This window comes from Mytilus galloprovincialis, chromosome 5, assembly GCF_965363235.1.
Source record: "Mytilus galloprovincialis chromosome 5, xbMytGall1.hap1.1, whole genome shotgun sequence".
NCBI lineage: Eukaryota > Metazoa > Mollusca > Bivalvia > Mytilida > Mytilidae > Mytilus > Mytilus galloprovincialis.
The window spans coordinates 100,776,722-100,797,403 of record NC_134842.1 but is presented as its reverse complement, the minus strand read 5'-3'; the positions used below and the strand labels follow the sequence as shown (position 1 = coordinate 100,797,403).

The window sequence follows — 20,682 nt, the reverse complement described above, 5'->3', positions numbered from 1 at the left end:
TCAATCGATAGGTCATTAGATGGCGTCTGGACTAAAATACACACGAAACGAACCTATATATTATCTACTCCATGCTCTGGAAACTGTTTTTTGTAGACTTTTGATAGTTTGGATAAATGTTTTACATTGTTATAAATCAAATATGATAAAATTGAGAATGAAAATGGGGAATTTGAGAAATGGGGAAAATGAGAATTTGAGTCAAATCGGTGACCATGAATTTGACAGGTAGTGCCCCTTTAATGACGTCTTTGATTGTCTTTCCATTTGATTAAACATAGTCGTTATGATGTTGATCACGTATATATTTGCTAAAATAGTCTACTCCTAGTGTAAACAATGATGAGTGTTTATTTTAAATTAATTGATGCATTTCGTTCTGATTTTAAAAACATTTCATCTGATTTTTTTGCGTTTTTTATCTTTCTTTTCATCTTAATGCCATATTACATACATTTTTTTTTCTATTCTTGAATTTTGTTTTTATCTATGATATAATTACCTGCCAGTGAAATTGATTTTCACGAGCTACAAACTTTTTTATTTCATCTCTTTTTTAAAGTCAAGCTTTTTGGTATATACTCACCTTTGGTTTTGTTATCAAAGACAATCTCATTGATATATTCAACCAATTACGTATTGTGTTGTTCAAAGACAATCCCCTTAGAACAAGATATGTTCTTACCTTTGATCTCAAAATCCCAGTGATATTTTCTTACAACGTATCTGATTATCGAAAATAAGTCACTTGATATATATATATATATATATATATATATATTTTATTTCGTTATCAAAGCTTGATACGTATATTGTTATCTTTTAAATAAATCATTTGACATCTTGATGGTGTCATTAAGTCCACATCAATTGACCTACAAAGCATCAACAATATCTTTATCATGCTTTTTTTTAATAAATTCGTATCTTTAATCTCGTTTTCATAGACAAGCCCATTACACATTCTCATCATCTTTCATCCATTATCAATGCCAGGCTCATTGTTATGTATTACCTTTTATATTCGTTATAAAAGACCATCAATTTGATATATTTTTATTTTTCTTATTGCTATCAAAGACAATCACAATGTGATATTATTGTATATATCTCGTTATACTATTGTATAATATAATCTCCTTTTATTGTGTTATCAAAGACAAACCTATTGGTAATTTCTAACCTTTCGTAAACATTTTAAGTAAAATTGAGAATGGAAATGGGGAATGTGCCAAAGAGACAACAACCCGACCATAGAAAAAAACAACAGCAGAAGGTCATCAACAGGTCTTCAATGTAGCGAGAAATTCTCGCACCCGGAGGCGTTCTTCAACTGGCTCCTAAACAAATATATACTAGTTCAGTGATAATGAACGCCATATTAATTTCCAAATTGTACACAAGAAACTAAAATTAAAATAATACAAGACTAACAAAGGCCAGAGGCTCCTGACTTGGGACAGGCACAAAAATGCGGCGGGGTTAAGCATGTTTGTGAGATCTCAACCCTCCCTCTATACCTCTAGCCAATGTAGAAAAGTAAACGCATAACAATACGAACATTAAAATTCAGTTCATAAGAAGTCCGAGTCTAATGTCAGAAGATGTAACCAAAGAAAATAAACAAAATGACAATAATACATAAATAACAACAGACTACTAGCAGTTAACTGACATGCCAGCTCCAGACTTCAATTAAACTGACTGAAAGATTATGATTTCATCATATGAACATCAGGTACAATCCTTCCCGTTAGGGGTTTAGTATCATACCATCATAACATATGGGAGTATGATTTTATCATCATGTTTGTGACGTATATTGTATTATTCTATTACTCCCGAACGTTTGGATTTATTATTTAAACTAGGGTTAATGACGTCAATGTGTCGACAAGTCAGCATTACACAGGGATTTAACGGTGTTGCATGTACGGATGTTAAAGTCAGTGAACTTTTAAAGGATGTTGAATATTTTGAAGAAGGAAATTCGTCATATGCTTTCATGATTGATAAGACAGGTCGGACAATTGTTCATCCTTTACTGCCGGACCCTACATATTTGCAAACTGACCCTGTACTAGTTGACATCACAACATTGGAGAGGTCTCCTGGATCAGAAAATATAATGTCTAGTATTAAAAGGTAGATGTTACAGCACACTTGTGTAACAATCATATGTAGGTAATATAATAGTATAATAGTAAAGAGTTGTTTGATGAAGAAAGTCCAATAATATAATTTATCAATGAGAAACAAATAGTTCCTCAATAAACAGATACAAAATGTGCTACTTCGGATATAAATCGACCGTATGCAATTATTTATCAAAGGGACCAGGATTATAATTTAGTACGTTTCGTCTACGTAAGACTCATAAAACTCATCAGTGACGGTCATATCAAAATAGTTATAACGTCAAACAAGTACAAATGATATCAAAACATGTCTTAGCCTATTTAGAGTATAAAACAAGCACAATACAAAGTCTGTATCTGTTTTAAAATTGAGTTGGTATAAGAACACTACATATTGGAAGTAAATCCATCTTTTGATGTGTTTGTGAATGTCCCAAAATCCATCAAAGTATTATACATGTATAAAATATATCGAGTCACCAATTTTATAGTTTTATTGTTTTATTCATCCCTGTAACAAGTTTGAGAATAGATTAATTGATATACAAGAAATATCTTGGTATTCCTAAACGGAGGATTATAGAGACAGAAGAAGAAGTATGCTAAACAACAAAATCATTTTCATTTACCAGTGTATAAAATGATTTAATTTGTTTCTCACGTTGATGCTTTCTGAAATTGTTTAGCATTTCAAAGCGGTATAATATACTTTACTTTAATAATTCATCCCTTATTTTTATTACCTTTGTATTAACATTTTTGATTGAGTTAAGCCATTCCAATTGATAAGTTATAGTGTGCCGTTCTATATTTTTGATGTAAAACTATTGTTTCAGATAAAAGAGAAGGTTTGGTACTATTAAAACGTTTAATCCCGCTGCAATTGTCTGCACCTGTCCTAAGTCAGGAATCTGATGTTCAGTAGTTGTTGATGTGGTTTATAAATGTTTCTCGTTTCTCGTTTTGTTATATAGATTAGACCGTTGTTTTTTTCCCGCTGGAATGGTTTTACACCAGTAATTGTTTAAGGCTCTTTATAACTTGCTGTTCGTTGTGAGCCAAGGCTCCATGTTGAAGACGTACCTTTACCTATAATGTTTTACTTTTATAGATGTGACTTAGAGAGAGACTGGTCTCATTTGCGGTCATAGCATATCTTCCTATTTCTAACAACTTTATTTGCATTCGAATAAGGTCGATTTCTATCCGACGCAACTCAAACATTCAAAATACAACTAGAATTACCTTTACAAGCTACAGCTGATGTCCCTAAACATGCTAAGGCCGCTAAGCGGCAGCCTTTAAAAAAAAATACAATCAGTGAATGCACATATACGCTTGGCTAAATATTTTTCAGTAAATTTACAGAACAATCGCAGCATTTTGAAATTTTACACATACAAGTTTGAAGCTTTTTTAAATTTTTGCTGCAGTTTGCATGGCAACATAGTAGTTGAAATGATTGTCATAATCATCCAAAACCTGTATATAGTGGACACCTACATTACATTTAAATTTAATGATTTGAAGTTAAAGCATAACAAAAGAAATGTGTTGATGTAGAACTTGCTTCCGAATTGATATTTTCAATATCTGATAGGAAGGCTCACTTGCATTAGACATTCAAACTATTTTAAATTATTGTTTCTAAATACTGTGATCTTTTATTTAGGTCTAAGTAGTATCTTTGTTTTAACAATGCAAATGTTTGTAATCATGGTAATGAACAGCTTTGTATTTACGTGTTTTACCATATAGACAGAACGCAGGTACTACGTACCAAATTATCATAAAAAGGAGTTAAAAGTATGATTTCCAATGGGATAACTATCCACAATAAACAAATTCTAGTAAATTTCCTGTTGTTAAAACCTTTAATTTTTAGTAAAACGAAGGATTTTCTTATCCCAGGAATAGATCACCTTGGGCCCCAGTCCCACTAGACCACGATCGCACCACGCTCACCGCGATCTAAAATAAATTCAGATCGTGGTGAGGTCGTGGTATGAGCGCATAAAAATGTAAATTGTCGGTTCAATCACGTTGCTACTACGTCCTCATAACGTTTCTACAACAATCCCGCTACGATTATACCACGGTCTTACCACGCTTATTCTGCACCCTCACTACGACCATACCACGATTTATCCGATGGCAACACGATCTAATGACGCCTCTACTGCAATTATAGCACGCTCTTACCACGACCAAACTACGATCAAAACACGTTCATACCGCGATCTTACTACGCTTCCAGCAATTACGTCAAAATCGTCATTCCTTCTTTTTTTCATTAAAATGTAGAGTTTCTCGGAAACAACGCAGTCATGCTACCAAAATCTAAGTGATAGTAAGGGTAGAGGTAGAGGCAGACGGAGATCTGATAGTAAAGAATCTTGATCCAGAAAAAATATGTCAGACCGACCAATCAAACCTAAATCAAAACTTATTGCTGGTCCATCAAGATCAAATGACGATGCGTTAGTGTAGTATTGTAGGGATGTCATAGAAGTGTCAAAAATGATTGAGCTGTTGGCAATAAAGGACAAGAGGTCCAAATTACATACAGACAAACAAAAGCTGGAGAGCTTTTATAAACTTTATATGACAATGACAATAAGCATGATGATCGTAGTATGAACGTAAGAACATCGTGATGAGGACGGCATGGAAGTACTAAAATCGTACTATGGTCTTGAACAGCGTGGTATAACATTTGTATAAGTGTGGTGTAAACTTGGTATAGTCGTCGTGGAAGCGTGTTTGGGTTGCGGTAAGAACTTGATGATCGTAGTGAGGTAGTAGTAAAGTCGCTGTGGGATCGTAGCACAGTCTCCCCGAAAAGAATCGCACTTTCGCTACGCTGTCGCTGCAATGGTATAGCGTACGTAGCGCTCTCACTACGCTTCTACTACGACCTGATGTCGCCACGACTGCACAACGATTGTTTTGAACATGTTCAAAGTTGGACACGCTCATCACGATCATTAAGACCTCAACACGACCATACTACGACATTACTGCAATCGTCAAAAACTTTTTTTTACAGATCGTAGTGCGATCGTGGCCTACTGGGGATTGCGGTATTAGCTGTATTTGGCACAATTCCTTGGAATTTTGGGTCATCAATGGTCTTCAACTTTGTACTTGTTTGGCTTTATAACTATTTAGATCTAACCGTCACTGATGAGTCTTATGAAGACGATATGCGCGTCTTGCGTATTTAATTAAAATACTGGTACTTTTGATAATTATTGCATGCGTTCTTTTGTTGTAGTGGACTGTCCGGTAATAAGACACTTCTTACCTATTTTACAATACCACGAGGTAATTTGATAAATGATGGTACCAGTTTCCGGATTGTAAATGCAACGTTTTATTGGAGTCCGGTAAGTGTTAGAATGTCATGCCTTTTTTAACCATTTGAACACGTTGCAATACAATCTATAGTATGTATCAAATCGCAAACACTATTTGTCCTTTAAAATATAAATCAATTGTAAACTTACTATTACAATGATAAATGCTGCACTTATGCATTGTGAGATGATATCCTATTGTGAGATTTTCAAGAAACCTTTTATTTTCACTAAACAGAATTTACGGAATTGTCATAGCATTCACATTGTAACTTTCAAAAGTTAGAGATTTTTAATTATGTATCTGATCCAGAGTGCCCAAACTAGACTGAAACCGTAAAATAAAAACTAAGCATATTAAGACGTATGAAAATTTGAGAGCATTACATGCTCATAGACAAGTAACATAATTCTGACATGAAAGGCATCGGAAATGTGAAATTTTACTTTTATTACACATACTTACATGTTGGCAATAATGTAAAGCTAGTTTAAAGGAATTCAATACAGTTTCAAAATGTCATACCGAATTGCAATATTGAAACAGAAACAATTTAAACATTCATGGGTATAGTGCCTAACAAGATTTTGTGAGGTAGACGAAATTGACTTTAAAACGATAGTATTGACTTTTGATGTGCAGAAATAGGCAGATCGGACATATTTTGACTTTAGTTACTTACTTCTTAAGTTTGGGATTAATTGTAATCAACATATTCCAATGAGACTGAAAAATGCTTTTTTTTATTATGATAAATAATAATTTTACCTGCCGTAGTCGTGCGTAAAATATATTTCGGTATTTCTCTTACGAAAATGACTTGTTTAATGGAACAAAACGTATTATTTGTAAACTTTCTCTTTACTCTTCACAATAGGCTTTTAAAAAATAACCTTTCAACTGTATATTACGAAAATTTTGTGAAAATCGAATAAGTGGCAATTCTTACCTTTCATACCTTAACTTTCATTGATAAAACATAATATTGACTCGTCCAGTGTCCAGTTTGAAGGTCATTTTAGTTACCGTACACATTCATGCACGTTCTAATTAAACAATTGTCATGTATGAAAAGCATAAACAAGTTTGAAGGTAAACAAATAACAACTTAATCCAATCAAATTGCCTACGATTCAATAACAATGACCAGTCCACATCATAAAAATGTATAGGGGTAAACTGGGTAGGGAGAAAATGTCAGATATATTAAGTTCATTATTTTGCAATAACGAGTAAAAATTTGTTAACCAATAGATTTGTTATAATTTCATAAACATGTCGTTATGTATTGGTATAGTTTTTGGATCTTTCATTAGCGTATTTAAGGCTGTAGAAAGTTTGGCCTTCAAAAGTCAACATAATCATTGACTTTATAAAGAAAATTCGCCTTTTTAAAACATTGAATGTTTCACAAATAATACGCGACAACAAAGCAAAATCATTTCTTAAAACACTGCAAAAAAAATAATTCTGATTGATGCAGTGGTATTGTCATAAATTGCACTGGAGTGAACAGTGGTACATCAAACGTCGAATTCCCTCACACAATGTTATCACACACTATAAAGTAAACCGTAAAGGTGTCAAACATTTTACACAAGATGAACAGTTTTTAAATTATTGAGAAACATTGTGTTAATGGTTCACTTATTCTTGTTAAAATTATATGGTAGCATTATATCATAAAGCTTTATGAAATAAAAATATTTGATAAATGTTGTATTAAACCGTACGGAATCATACTTCTTAATTACTGTGTCACTTTGTGGAGAGTTGTCTCTTTGACAATCACACCAAATCTGATTAGTTTATAGGTAATAAGTATGCTAAATCTTATTAAAAATAATTGGAAACTGTATGTATTTACGCATTAACAATGTAATTTGTATCGGAAATAAACACATTTATTCTGATGTAGTACAGAGTTTTTTTTATGCTAACTGAAGCCCGCTTCCGGGTGCGGGATTAAATTGCTGTTTTCTGCTCTTTTGTTGGGTTGTTGTCTCTTTGACATATTCCCGATTTCCATTCTCGATTTCATGAATTAACACGGTTTCATTCCTTACATTTGTGACAACTCTATCAGGTAATATATTCATTTTCAGGTAGAGAATACAGACTTCTCCATATGCATTGTACTTGGGAATGAAATACATTCTAAAATTTCTGAAAGTAATTTTCCAATATCAAGTGAGGACTTAAAGAATTGTTTTATGTACCACAATAGAAGTCTTTCAGTGGACAATTTTCGTGACTGTAGGTTCAACTCAAGGAGGGTAACATTAGGTTGGTAACTTAAATGTTTTCTCTGCGTTCATATTCAGACCAATGAATTTATGATCAAAGCATGTGCAATACAGTGATAAGTCATGATATTGAGACAGTTAAGTAATGACGATGACAATATATTAGGAAAAATATTGACTAAGTACATGTAACATGTGTAACCAGTTGTTTTTTTGAATATTGACATGAAGTAGTTGTATTGTATGCATTATTGCGACAATAATCTGACAATACAAACATATCCCTTTATATGTATTTCATATGAAAATGATAATCAAAGAAAACTTTTCTTATATATATTTATAATATATTTATAGATATTGAATTATTGTTTAAATATAATCTGTTTTTAGGATTATGATTTTGCTCGAATTCTCAGACAAAGCTTACTGGTGCAGTTTCATCCTGTATAGTATTGGTAAACGTCAAATCCAATAGTTTCTATTTGAAATATCACATCCGGTATATTATTATTAATAAAGACGTATAGCATATGTAAAAATGACAAATAACCTACAAGAACATTTGAAAATAAAAAAAAATACAGAGAGGTCCGAAACATAAACAATCAATCAGGTTTATACGCGAGAAATTGACATTCAACATATATATGCTTTTTAGACAGAACCAGCATCAAGTTTACCCCATCGGCATTCGTGTATCCGTTTCAGTACACTGATAAAGAAGAAACAGCTGTAGATATAGGAAACTATAAACGATTCTTCACCTCAAATTCCGGAGACAATCCAGGATTCCAGGTAATTTTGTAATACAGTACGTTATGCAATAATCCTCTAACGATATTGCAAACAACATTGCGCTCATAAATCAGAACCATTTTGATGTCAGTTCAATAATATTCTGAAAATGTCCTTTATTTTAATCGGATCGGTAGAAGAATCGAAGTGCAAAAATGACATTTGGGATTGAGATTCTGTATAGGTATATATATAAAGAATCTTGTCGTTGTGATCTATATAATTGTTATATCTGGCATTCAAATTAAAACAAATCTCTTACAATTGAAAGAGAATTAACAACAACATAAATCATCAAATCATGCCGTATATGGCATATGCGATATACATGTAAGACTTCGGGTTTATAAAAATCAGAGCTTCGAATATTTCTGCATTCAATTAAAAAAGGAACCTACAGAAAAATACCGTACTCGTGATACTTTATGTCAAAAGTGCTGACTAGTTATGCAAGTATGTCACAATGTTTACAGTCAATTGCTTGTAACATTACCTGCAATAAGTACATACTCCTTGGGAGGTTTACTAAATAAAGGCAACAGTAGGATACAGCTGTTCGAAATTCCAAAATCGATTGAGAAAATTCAAATCTAAAAATTAAAGAAACATCAAATATAAGAGGAGAACTACGACACAACAGACACACAACGCTAAAATGTTACACACACAAAAACGAATTCAATTTAACAATGGCCATTTTTCGGACTTGGTACAAGACATTTTAAGAAAAAAATAATATACATTACTATTGATATCCTGTATTTCAAAGATATATTTAAATCGTTTTTAGCAGTTTCAAATAAAAGTTTTAAGTGATGTCTAGATAACAATGCAAAATTATCACATTTAAATCATATTAAAAAGGAGAAAAATAAAAATGCTGAATGCTAACAAAAATTAAAAACTAAAAATTCCTTATCAAATGGCAAAACCGAAATCTCAAACATACTAAACGAATGAAAAAGAGGGACAAAAGATACCAGAGGGACAGTCAAACTTATAAATCGATAATAAACTGACAACGCCCTGGCTAAGAATGAAAAAGACAAACAGACAAACAATAGTTTATAGGACACAACATAGAAAACTAAAGAGTAAGCAACACGAACCCCACCAAAAACTAGGGGTGATCTCAGGTGCTCCGGAAGCGTAAGCAGATCCTGCTCCACACGTGCCACCCGTCGTGTTGCTCATGTTATAATAAATCCGGTAAATAGTCTAATTCGGTAGGTCAGATTCATAAAAGGGAAGGGAATGTAGTTATGACGTATGGAATTTTTCCGATATAATTTGTGAAACGGTTATTCTATAACGGTCAACCAACTCGTAAAAAACGTAAAATTTACGAAGGTTTGAGTTCACTTCACCATTTGGAACTATTGGTTTAATAGCTTCCTTGTGAGAGGCAACCCTCTATTAAGAAAATCATGATAGGAAATGCAAGCACGGGATTATCGTATCAATTGGGAGAAATATACCCCGTATGCAGGTGCTGCTGGAATGTTGCTTCTTAGCAATGGAAAATTCACAATTGGAAAGCTGAAATCATCTCTTTTGTCGTAAATTTGTGTTTTCAACCGACCCTCATTGTCAATTTCAAGATGAAACAGCTTCTATATTTCTGAGTATTTACAGCTTTTGATATAAAGGAGCCTTACTTTCATGAAGGACTAATATTATGTATATTGATTATCTGTTGCCTTTTTTTATCACTCTTACAGTTTTTCCAAGCAGTTAAACACTGAAGAAAAGGGGGTGTTCTCCGTTTGGTAATGTGGGATAATAAAACAAATCAGTCAAGTCCATTTGCAGTGTGGCTAATCTACGGAAAGGTCACTGACACACTTTGTGAGCAGGAGAACTTACCTAGATACAAAAACTTGAAGGGGTCAAAAGTTATTCATTATTTAACAGTAGCGATTTATATTTTCTCTACCGGTTCAACAATGTTTGCACATACCCTTTAAACATATTGTAAATTTGTTCACCTCTTGAACATATACGAAAAATTTGCCAGTGAATTAAAGGTGATACAGTTCGATCAATCTTTTAGTTTATATAAACCGTACTGCATGATTTCAATCTCAAAGGCTTAACAATACTGAATTTACCGCATGCATTTTATCTGATACTTATTTTATCAGGATTAAATACTTCCATAAATAAATAATACTTTAGATCATAATACAGTCACCGTTATCGTTTCAGGCGTCAATTGGTCTATACTTTGCAGAAATATCCAAATATGTTAAAAATTAAATATTAAATTGGGTCATATAATGCCTGATCACATTTTGAACATTTGTGTAAGGTTTTAGATTTTCACAACTTTTGACCGTGAGTATATTCTTGATCATTGAAGAAACCTGCATTGTCAAAATCACAATCTTGAGCACAGCAATTGGTACCGTAAATGTGATGAAATCAACATTACTTAACAATAATAGTTTTTTTTTTAGTATTCTAAACTTAAATTGCTTTATAATTTAGGAATCAGTTAGACCAGATGTTTGGGCAACGTATGAACTAGACAAATTCTGGAAGCGCACTAAATCATCTCATCTAGCATGGAGATATGTAGGAACTAAATCAGGTGTTATGCGTGCCTATCCAGGTGTATCATTAGAGAAAACATATGATCACAAAAAACGAGCATGGTAAGTGATAATCAGCGAGGACTTTTCTACATAAAAGTGTTTACTAGAAGGACTGCTTCATACCTTGATATTTTCCTCAATATTGACGCAAATGGACGACTTCACACGAAAATCTATGATAAAGGGGACGATTTCAACTTCCCAATTATCAATTTCCCATTTCTTAGCAGTAACATACCATCTGCCCCTTCGTATGGTGTTTACATATCACAATTGATACGTTATTATCGTGCATGTTCACACTATACGGACTTCATATACAGAAGTATGCTCCTTACACAGAAACTGCTTCAACAAAGTAATGAGGAGGACAGATTCAAATTGACACTCCGTAAATTTTATGGACACCATCACGAATTAGTTGATCCATACGATGTGTCTTTGACCAAACTAGCTAAGGACATTTTTACCACATGGTAGATTGTGTTTTGTCCTTACGTCGTCTAATCTTTTAATTACCGAACGTGATTTATTCCCAATTGTGACTGTTTTGCTGAGTGTGAATTCGCATTACTATAAGACGTGTAACGGTACTTATCTATCCCAAATTCATGTATTTAGGATGATGTTATATTTTTTAATCGGAGTTTGTCAAATTAGTTGATGTCTTTTCTATTATATTCATGTGTTATGGTAAAGAAAATTAATCACCACCTTCATTTATTAGTTTTGATTTTGTTCAACGTAATCTGTACGATATTATGATTGTAGTTAGATTCAAAACAAACCGGACATATATATATATAATATAGTTAATTGCTATTAATTAGTATTGCAATGTGCATTGTGTTTAAATGTAATATCAGTATTTATTTAGTTCTATTGTAATTTGAAATCAATCCTATTTCTATCTAATTTTTGAGATATAGTTTTTCAAATGTGACGTCATTTTCGTGCTGTTTCAGAAATTCAAATGTCTGCGTGACGTAATTTTTGTGCTATTTTACTACTTCGTATGTGACGTCATTTCATGACTTTTTGCGTTGAGGCCTGGACCAATTCGGGTGTGTCTATTTTCTGTGTTGGTCTTCAATGTATTATGTATTCGGGTTTTGTTTTCTGTAATTAGTTAAGACGTCAGTTTTATCATGTAATTTTTTTTATTCATTTGATAAAATTTACTGTTTGCAATAGCATAAATTGTTCTAAATAATAAGGGTGTTATTATCACAAGCAGAAAACCCTAGCCGTATTTGGCACAACCTTTTTCAATTTTTGATCCTCAGAGCTGTACAACTTTGTACCCTTTTATTTGACTTCCGAACTTTTATATCTGGGCGTCACTGGTAAGTCTTGTTTGGACGAGGCGCGGTTTTGACGTATTGAATTTTAAACCTGATGCCTTTTGTCATCTTTTATTCACGTTTTTCTTTGACTAATACGTTCTCCTATTTATTTGTATTCAAGTCCTGTATTATTATGTTGTCATTTTAATGTTATATTTAACAATGCCATTAAAGTGCGAGGTTTCGCATGCCACAAAACCAGGTTCAACCCATTATTTTTTTCTTTAAAAATGTCCTGTACCAAGTCAGGAAAATGGCCATTGTTATAACATAGTTCGTTTCTGTGTGTGTAACATTTGTACGTTGTGTTTCCGTATGTTGTGTTTGTTTTCTCCTATATTTGAGTGTGAATTCACATTACTATAAGACGTGTCACGGTACTTTTCTATCCCAAATTCATGTATTTGGTTTTGATGTTATATTGGTTATTCTCATCGGATTTTGTCTAATGCTTAGTACGTTGCTATGTGTGTTACATTTGAATGTTGTGTCGTTGTTCTCCTCTTATATTTAATGTGTTTCCCTCAGTTTTAGTTTGTTTTCATCGATTTTGTTTTTTGTTCATAGATTTACGAGTTTTGAACAGCGGTATACTACTGTTGCCTTTATTTACAACGCAAAATACTAGTATTATGAAAAAAGAAAGATGTGGTATGATTGCCAATGAGACAACTCTCCACAAGAGACTAAATGACATAGATATTAACAACTATAGGTCACTGTACCGCATAGTCTGCTGTAAAAGGCTCATATTATTAGACCATTTGCTTAACACTTATGCTGTGAAAACAGTACGTAGATACTTTTAGCTTGAAACAACCACGTCAATAAGGTCCAAACGACCACATTTTGATCTCCAGTATAAAGCTTTTAGGATTATTTTTCATTTTGCTTCCTACGTTACATAGAAAAAACACACATCTGAATTGGTATTCGCCTAAGTACGCGTCAATCTGAAACAGAATAACAATATTTGTAAGAATAAGACCTAAAATAAGTCTTTTATTTGTAATGTATAGGCAGTTACTGGATGCGAAAAAAAAACATTAGATTATTATTTCTAATTGACGTAGTTTTGTTAAATGTTAAATTGTCACGAGAAAAAAAAAGTAACATGTTGTGTTGAACGATTCATTACGCATTGTTTCTTTTTCTTTTTTTTTACCGTACAATTTTCTTATAGATATCGAGAACTGTCTTTATAAGCCTAATTGTGTGTTTTAAATTTTTAGGTTTAGACAAACCGTTGCACATCCCGAAACAATGTTTGTCACTCCGCCATATGATGACGCTTGGGGTTCAGGGATTTTAATTTCTCTTGAGCATACAATATACAAAAGAAAGTAAGATGTTTCAGTCTGTATCTTCCACTACTAAAATTATAGCGCTTTTAAGTTAAAACATACAATTCGTCTGAATTTTATGTACCTAGCTATACATATATGGCATGGTATGCCTGCAACTTTTGCAGATGCACAGGTTTGTCTATACTCATAGTAAATTTTAAGTTTTAAACGCAGCCAATATAGTCAAAAGCTCCACATAAACCAAAAGAATTATATATATATTACTGAAACATTATTTTTATCAGTTAGACAAGGTTCTTTTGTTGTATATTTAAAGTGGTACACGTTCAAACTTACGAAGTGAATATTAATCAATGTTGCCAAAAAGAAGAAGACATAAGAAAGAAGAAGAAACTTTTATGTATAAGAAGCACTAGATGCTCATTACGTGACTGTGGTACATAATATGGCGATTCTGTGTTTAACGGCAATGTTGTAAATCGGAAATATCTAACCTAAACAAACATCTAACTTGTATTTTCTTTTTCGAGTCAATGTGGCTTTTATTGCATGATATCACCAAGAATGCATATATTTCTGTCAATATAAAGAAATTTGAAATCCTACTATTATTTCAAGAAAATAACAGGCGAATTGAGAATTCAAAGTTTAAACTTTTAAGGCTTATGGAGATACACAAATAGAAAAAAGTGAATAATATATTTCTGACATGGCATCCAAAAATGTATACTTTTTTACATATATATGAAATGAAATATAATTTCGAAAGATTCCACACTTTTTTTACTTTTTGCACTCTGTTAATGTGGGTGTTGCGGCCAAACAGTTTAATTTGGCAATGCTTGTTTGGCTTCTTAACATTTTTTTTTATCTTAGCGTAACTGGGGAATTTTATATATGTAGAGGGAACGCGCGTCTGACGTATCAAAGAATAAGCCTAGTACCTTTGGTAACTTTTCTTTCTTTATGTTATCTAGTTCAAAACAAGTAACAGCTGTTGTAGGAACAGATTTTCCACTACAATATTTTAGCTGGTTTATTGAGCAGGTATACCCATCGTGTCTTTCAAAATACAGGTAATTATGTTTTATGTCCCTTTTATGGGTATTATGGTTTTTTTTGGTCTGTGCGTCCGTTCGTTTTCGCCATTCGTCTGCCTGTCCCTCTTCAGGTTAACGTTTTTGATCAAAGTAGTTTTTGACAAAGTTTAAGTCAAATCAACACGATACTTTGTACACATGTTCCCTATGATATAATCTTTCTAATTTTAATGCCAAATTAGAGTTTTAACATCAATAGCACTGTCCACTGAACATAGAAAAGGATATTTCGAATTGGGCATTCGTGTACTGAGACACATTTTTTGTTTCAAAATCTATTCAACGATTTAGTAGATTAACAATATTATGTTTTTGCGTGCTAGTTAGTTTTTTTGTTATCTATTAATCATGTTTTTCTTTGTCTAATATGTTCTATTAATTTTTATTGTAGTCCTGTAATATTATGTTGTCATTTCAATGTTATATTTAACTTTGCCATTAAAGTGCGAGGTTTGGCATGCCACAAAACCAGGTTCAACCCACCACTTTTATTCCCCTTTAAAAGTGTCCTGTACCAAGTCAGGAAGATGGCCATTGTTATATTATTGTTCGTTTCTGTGTGTGTTTTCTCTTATTTTTGAGAAATTGAGATAAGACGTGGCACGGTACTTGTCTATCCCAAATTCATGTATTTGGTTTTCATGTTATATTTGTTATTCTCGTGGTGTTTTGTCTGATGCTTGGTCCGTTTCTATGTGTGTTACGTTTCGGTGTTATGTCGTTGTTCTCCTCTTATGTTTAATGCGTTTCCCTCGGTTTTGGTTTGTTGCCCCGATTTTGTTTTTTGTCCATGGATTTATGAGTTTTGAACGGCGGTATACTACTGTTGCCTTTATTTAGTATTCTTCATGGGCAAAGTACATCTATATAATGCTCTTCTAACATGCTAGTTAGTATCCAACAGATATCTATGTATTGATCTTCTAACATGCAAGTTAATATCCAACAGATATCTATATATTGCTCTTCTAACATGCAAGTTAATATCCAACAGATATCTATATATTGATCTTCTAACATGCAAGTTAATATCCAACATATATCTATATATTGCTCTTCTAACATGCACAAGTTAATATCCAACAGATATCTATATATTGCTCTTCTAACATGCAAGTTAATATCCAACAGATATCTATATATTGCTCTTCTAACATGCAAGTGAATATCCAACAGATATCTATATATTGCTCTTCTAACATGCAAGTTAATATCCAATAGATATCTATATATTGCTCTTCTAACATGCAAGTTAATATCCAACAGATATCTATATATTGCTCTTCTAACATGCTAGTTAATATCCAACAGATATCTATATATTGCTCTTCTAACATGCTAGTTAATATCCAGCAGATATCTATGTATTGCTCTTCTAACATGCAAGTTAATATCCAACAGATATCTATATATTGCTCTTCTAACATGCAAGTTGATATCCAACAGATATCTATATATTGATCTTCTAACATGCAAGTTAATTTCCAACAGATATCTATATATTGCTCTTCTAACATGCAAGTTAAAATCCAACAGATATCTATATATTTGTGTTGCAAAAATTTCTCCTTTGCCCTTGATAACTTTTATAATTTAATATGCCGTCAACTATCTCCAGGGAAACACATCTGATTATTCGAATACGTTATACAAACGATGATGAGTTTATTAAACATAAAAGTACTAAAACCCGTTCAAGGAATAGGAGATATGTATGAAGCAGATGCATACCTAAATTCCTATTTATTTTCAAAAATTTACAGCTGATTTGAAAAAAGGGTATTTTTATTTTCATTCATAAACCGAATAATGTTTTTTTTTAACATAGCTGTATGTTGTCATATTTGCTATGATTTATTGACAGTTTATCATATATTTAATTTTGCATACAAATCGCATACACCAACAACAATGAAATCACACAGTAAATATCTAAATCTAAATATTATTAAGTTATGATATTGCCTCAGAGATTTCAACAGAATCTTTTAAATGAAGTGTGTTTAATGCATCTCTTTCAAAACGCAAACAGTATATACTATTAAAAATCTTTAAAATAGCTTTGTTCGTGTATGTTTAGATGTATCATTATTGAAGACAGTGGATTTATAGTAATGCATCCAACATTTAAGGAAAGCACAAACAAAGAAAAGTTCCTGAAATTTATTCATATTACAGTTCAGGTATGCTTGATTTTCAAATATCTAAATACTTTGGAACTCAATAGAAAATTTAGTTTTAAGTTATAAGTTCCTTTACAATTGGCAAAATTAAAAGCTCAAACACATTGAAATAGAGATGTATTCATTCTTTAAATAATTTTTCGACATCATTTGCAGTTTAAGATTTAAATTTTCTTCCATTCTTTTCAGTGAACGTCTATTTATAAAAAAAGCTGCGGCCAACAAGAGACCCAGCAAAAGAAATTACCGTATATAGGTCACCATACGACCTTCAACAATGAGCAAAATCCATACTGCATAGTCCGCTATTAAATGCTTCGACAAGACAAATGAAAAACAATTCAAACAAGAAAACTGGCGGCCTCATTTATCTAAAAATCAATAAACAAAAAACAAATATGTAACACATCAACAAACGACAACCACAGAATTACAGGCTCCTGACTTGGGACAGGCATATACATATACATAATGTGGCGGGGTTTAAGCCTCTCCTAACCTGGGACAGTGGTGTACGAGTACTACATATGAACGTAATTTTAGACTCTTTACCAGATTTTTGATAAAAAAAAAAAATACTGTATATGTATGGCATTGTGCGATGCTAAGACAAATATGTATATTCATAGATAAACCGGATACATTTTCGTCATTTGTTCCGTTAGATTTAAAAACGGTTTCAATAGCCAAAATTAATTAAAAAAATGAGACAAGAGTAATTATTGATTATTTAAAACCAATTTGTTATGTGTTTGATCAATGATATAACAGATTTGACTAAACAGCATTTACTAAGAAAATTTAAACGTATACCTGTTTTCTATGTCTTTTATGGAAAACGCAGTAATAAACCTTTATCGTCCTCTCCTGCTTTTGCGTCTGTGTTCTTATTTGAAATCCATAATCCATCTTTACCTTACAATAGAGAACGAATATGTGTATCACATAAAAACTCATGACATATATAAGAATTGTGGTACGGCAGACACGGGTTTCGTCGAAAGCTGGGTTCAAACCATAACAGTTGGACTGCAAAATAAATAAGAGTTGTAAATAGTTATCAAAGGTACCAGGATTATAATTTAGTACGCCAGCCGCGCGTTTCGTCTACACACGACCCATCAGTGACGCTCATATGAAAATATTTATAAAGCCAAACAAGTACAAAGTTGAAGAGCAATTAGGATTCAAAATTCCAAAAGGTTGTGCCAAATGCGGCTAAGGTACATGTAATCTATGCCTGGGATCAGAAAATCCTTAGTTTTTAGAAAATTCAAAGTTTTGTAAACAGGAAATTTATAAAATGACCACATTATTGATATTCATGTCAACACCGAAATGTTGACTACTGGGCTGGTGATACCCTCGGGGACGAAACGTCCACCAGCAGTGGAATCGACCCTAAAATAGGGGCGAAGGATACCATAGAGACAGTCGAACTCATAATTGAAAAAAAAACTGACAGAGCCATGGCTAAAAAAAAAAAAAAACCGACAGACAAATAAATAATAGTACAACATAGAAAAATAAAGAATAAGCAACTCGAACCCCACAAAAAACATGGTGTTATCTCAAGTGCTCCGGAAGGGTAAGGAGATCCTGCTCCTCATGTGGCACCAGTCGTGTTGCTTATGTTATAACGAATCCGGTAGATAATCTATTTCGGTAGGTCACATTCGTGAAAAAGGAAGGGTATTGTAGTAACGACATAAGGAACATATCCGATATCATATGTGAAACGGTTATTCCATAACGGTCAACCAACTCGTGATTACGTCGGTAAAATTTACGAAGGGATGATTTCAACTTCACCATTTGAAACTTTTGGTTTAATAGCTTTTTTGTTAGCAGCAACCCTTTATCCAGGAAATCATGATAGGAAATACAAGCCCAAGAATATCGTATCAATTGGAAGATATATACTTCGTTTGCAAGCGCTGCTGGAATGTTGCTACATACAGTGGAAAGTTCACAATTGGAAATCATCTCTTTTGTAAAACACAAACACACAAAAGATTATGTCAAATATATTTAACGCTATCTATGCTTTGAAGTATAAAAACTACATACACCACCATTATTTTTAATTGCAATTAAATTTATCACCTTTTAGGAACCTGCTCTAACAAAATCTTTGATCAAAGAGGGAGTTTTACATAAACAAGAATGTCAGGATATAGCAGCAAATAAAGAAAGGCGTTCCTTTAGGGTAAGATTTCAAATGAATTTACTAGTTGAATGCATATTGTATAACCGAATAACAAAGTAATTTAAACAAATCATGCGAATATACAAAGAGTTCAATGCAAACAATTGACAAATGCTTTTCTTGGATGCATGTGGATTACCTAACTAACATGTAATTAGTATTTCAATGTAAATTGAATATAAAGGACCCTCAACAACGTGGCGTTAAAAAACTTCATATTTAGAGATGAATTAAAGTGTAAGTATCAAATATAGAGCTTCCAATTCATTTAGTATTTATCAGATATGCAACGTGTATAATTAGATTTGAACTCTCGCATTATTATGCAGTAAAACTATTACTAAATGTTTTGTTTAGCTAAAAGGCTAATATTTAAGATTATACAGTGGTAGGTTCAGTTGTTCGTCTTTGAGAATTTTGTACTACGAATATCCACTTATGTTTGCAAATCAAATTAACATGAACATATATTCCATACAAAAAACATTCCGTTTTATCGACATAACGTAACAATTGTTCGCAGAAACTAAGTGCTGCTAAAAATTGAAATGTATATTGTAGATGACATTTAAGAAATAACTTCGTTACCAAACTGTATATAAACTTACTTCCTATTTTAATAGGTGACTATGCCAACAGGGCATCGAGGTGGATTAGGATTTACAGAAACAAACAACGATTTTGAAATTAGACCGATTCCAGAAACGAACATTTTTATTATTAGACAGACAGAAACTGCAAACACTGATTGTTCCTGCGTATGTATACATTGTCATTTCATTTGCATTGAATTTTCTTTACAAAAATTTCACTATGTTTTCATGACTTGAAAATTTGATATATTTTGGTTGGCTGCCAACAATGTTTAAATGCCACTTTTATAATTACATGAATTCAAAAAAGAGAAACAAAAATCCAAGGCTATTTGAAAATCAGAATTTAGTAAAGGTAGACAACTCCAACAGAACAGAAAATCAAACAACAACAGAAAACCATTACACAGAAAAACAATCGATTACAGTTTCAAATTCCAGGGAATAAACTTAGATGCTTCGGGAAAGTTTTGCAGTTCTTATTCAACATGTGCAAGGTCAACTTCGGTGTTAAGATCACAATGGAATACTTAATAACCGCGGTTGATAGTTTCTACAATTAGTGTATTTCTGTACTCATCTGTGACAGTGATATTCAATAACTAGTCAGCAAATCATAATACTCATTAGAAGAGATCACTATTTACTTGTTAAAAGAGGAGCAACAGATACCAGAGGCACAGTCAAACTCATAGATTGAAAATAAACTTACAACGCCATGGCTAAAAAATAAAAAGACCAACAGACAAGTAATAGTAATACAGACGACAACATATAAAACTAAAGACAAAGCAACACTTAAAAC

The 20,682-nt window shown here is 32.5% G+C and overlaps 1 protein-coding gene across 2 annotated transcripts in view; it reads left to right on the top strand.

Annotated features, from left to right (window-relative positions):
• The window catches only part of LOC143076894 (VWFA and cache domain-containing protein 1-like), a 59,655-nt gene that overhangs the window by 31,795 nt on the left and 7,178 nt on the right, over positions 1-20,682 (top strand). For both annotated transcript variants that reach the window (XM_076252780.1, XM_076252781.1), the window contains exons 11-20: positions 1,872-2,145; positions 5,416-5,527; positions 7,604-7,784; positions 8,406-8,542; positions 11,033-11,199; positions 13,718-13,828; positions 14,770-14,868; positions 16,973-17,075; positions 19,189-19,284; positions 19,908-20,042. In XM_076252780.1, coding sequence (XP_076108895.1) covers positions 1,872-2,145; positions 5,416-5,527; positions 7,604-7,784; positions 8,406-8,542; positions 11,033-11,199; positions 13,718-13,828; positions 14,770-14,868; positions 16,973-17,075; positions 19,189-19,284; positions 19,908-20,042 — 1,415 coding nt within the window. The remainder of the gene's footprint in view (positions 1-1,871; positions 2,146-5,415; positions 5,528-7,603; positions 7,785-8,405; positions 8,543-11,032; positions 11,200-13,717; positions 13,829-14,769; positions 14,869-16,972; positions 17,076-19,188; positions 19,285-19,907; positions 20,043-20,682) is intronic.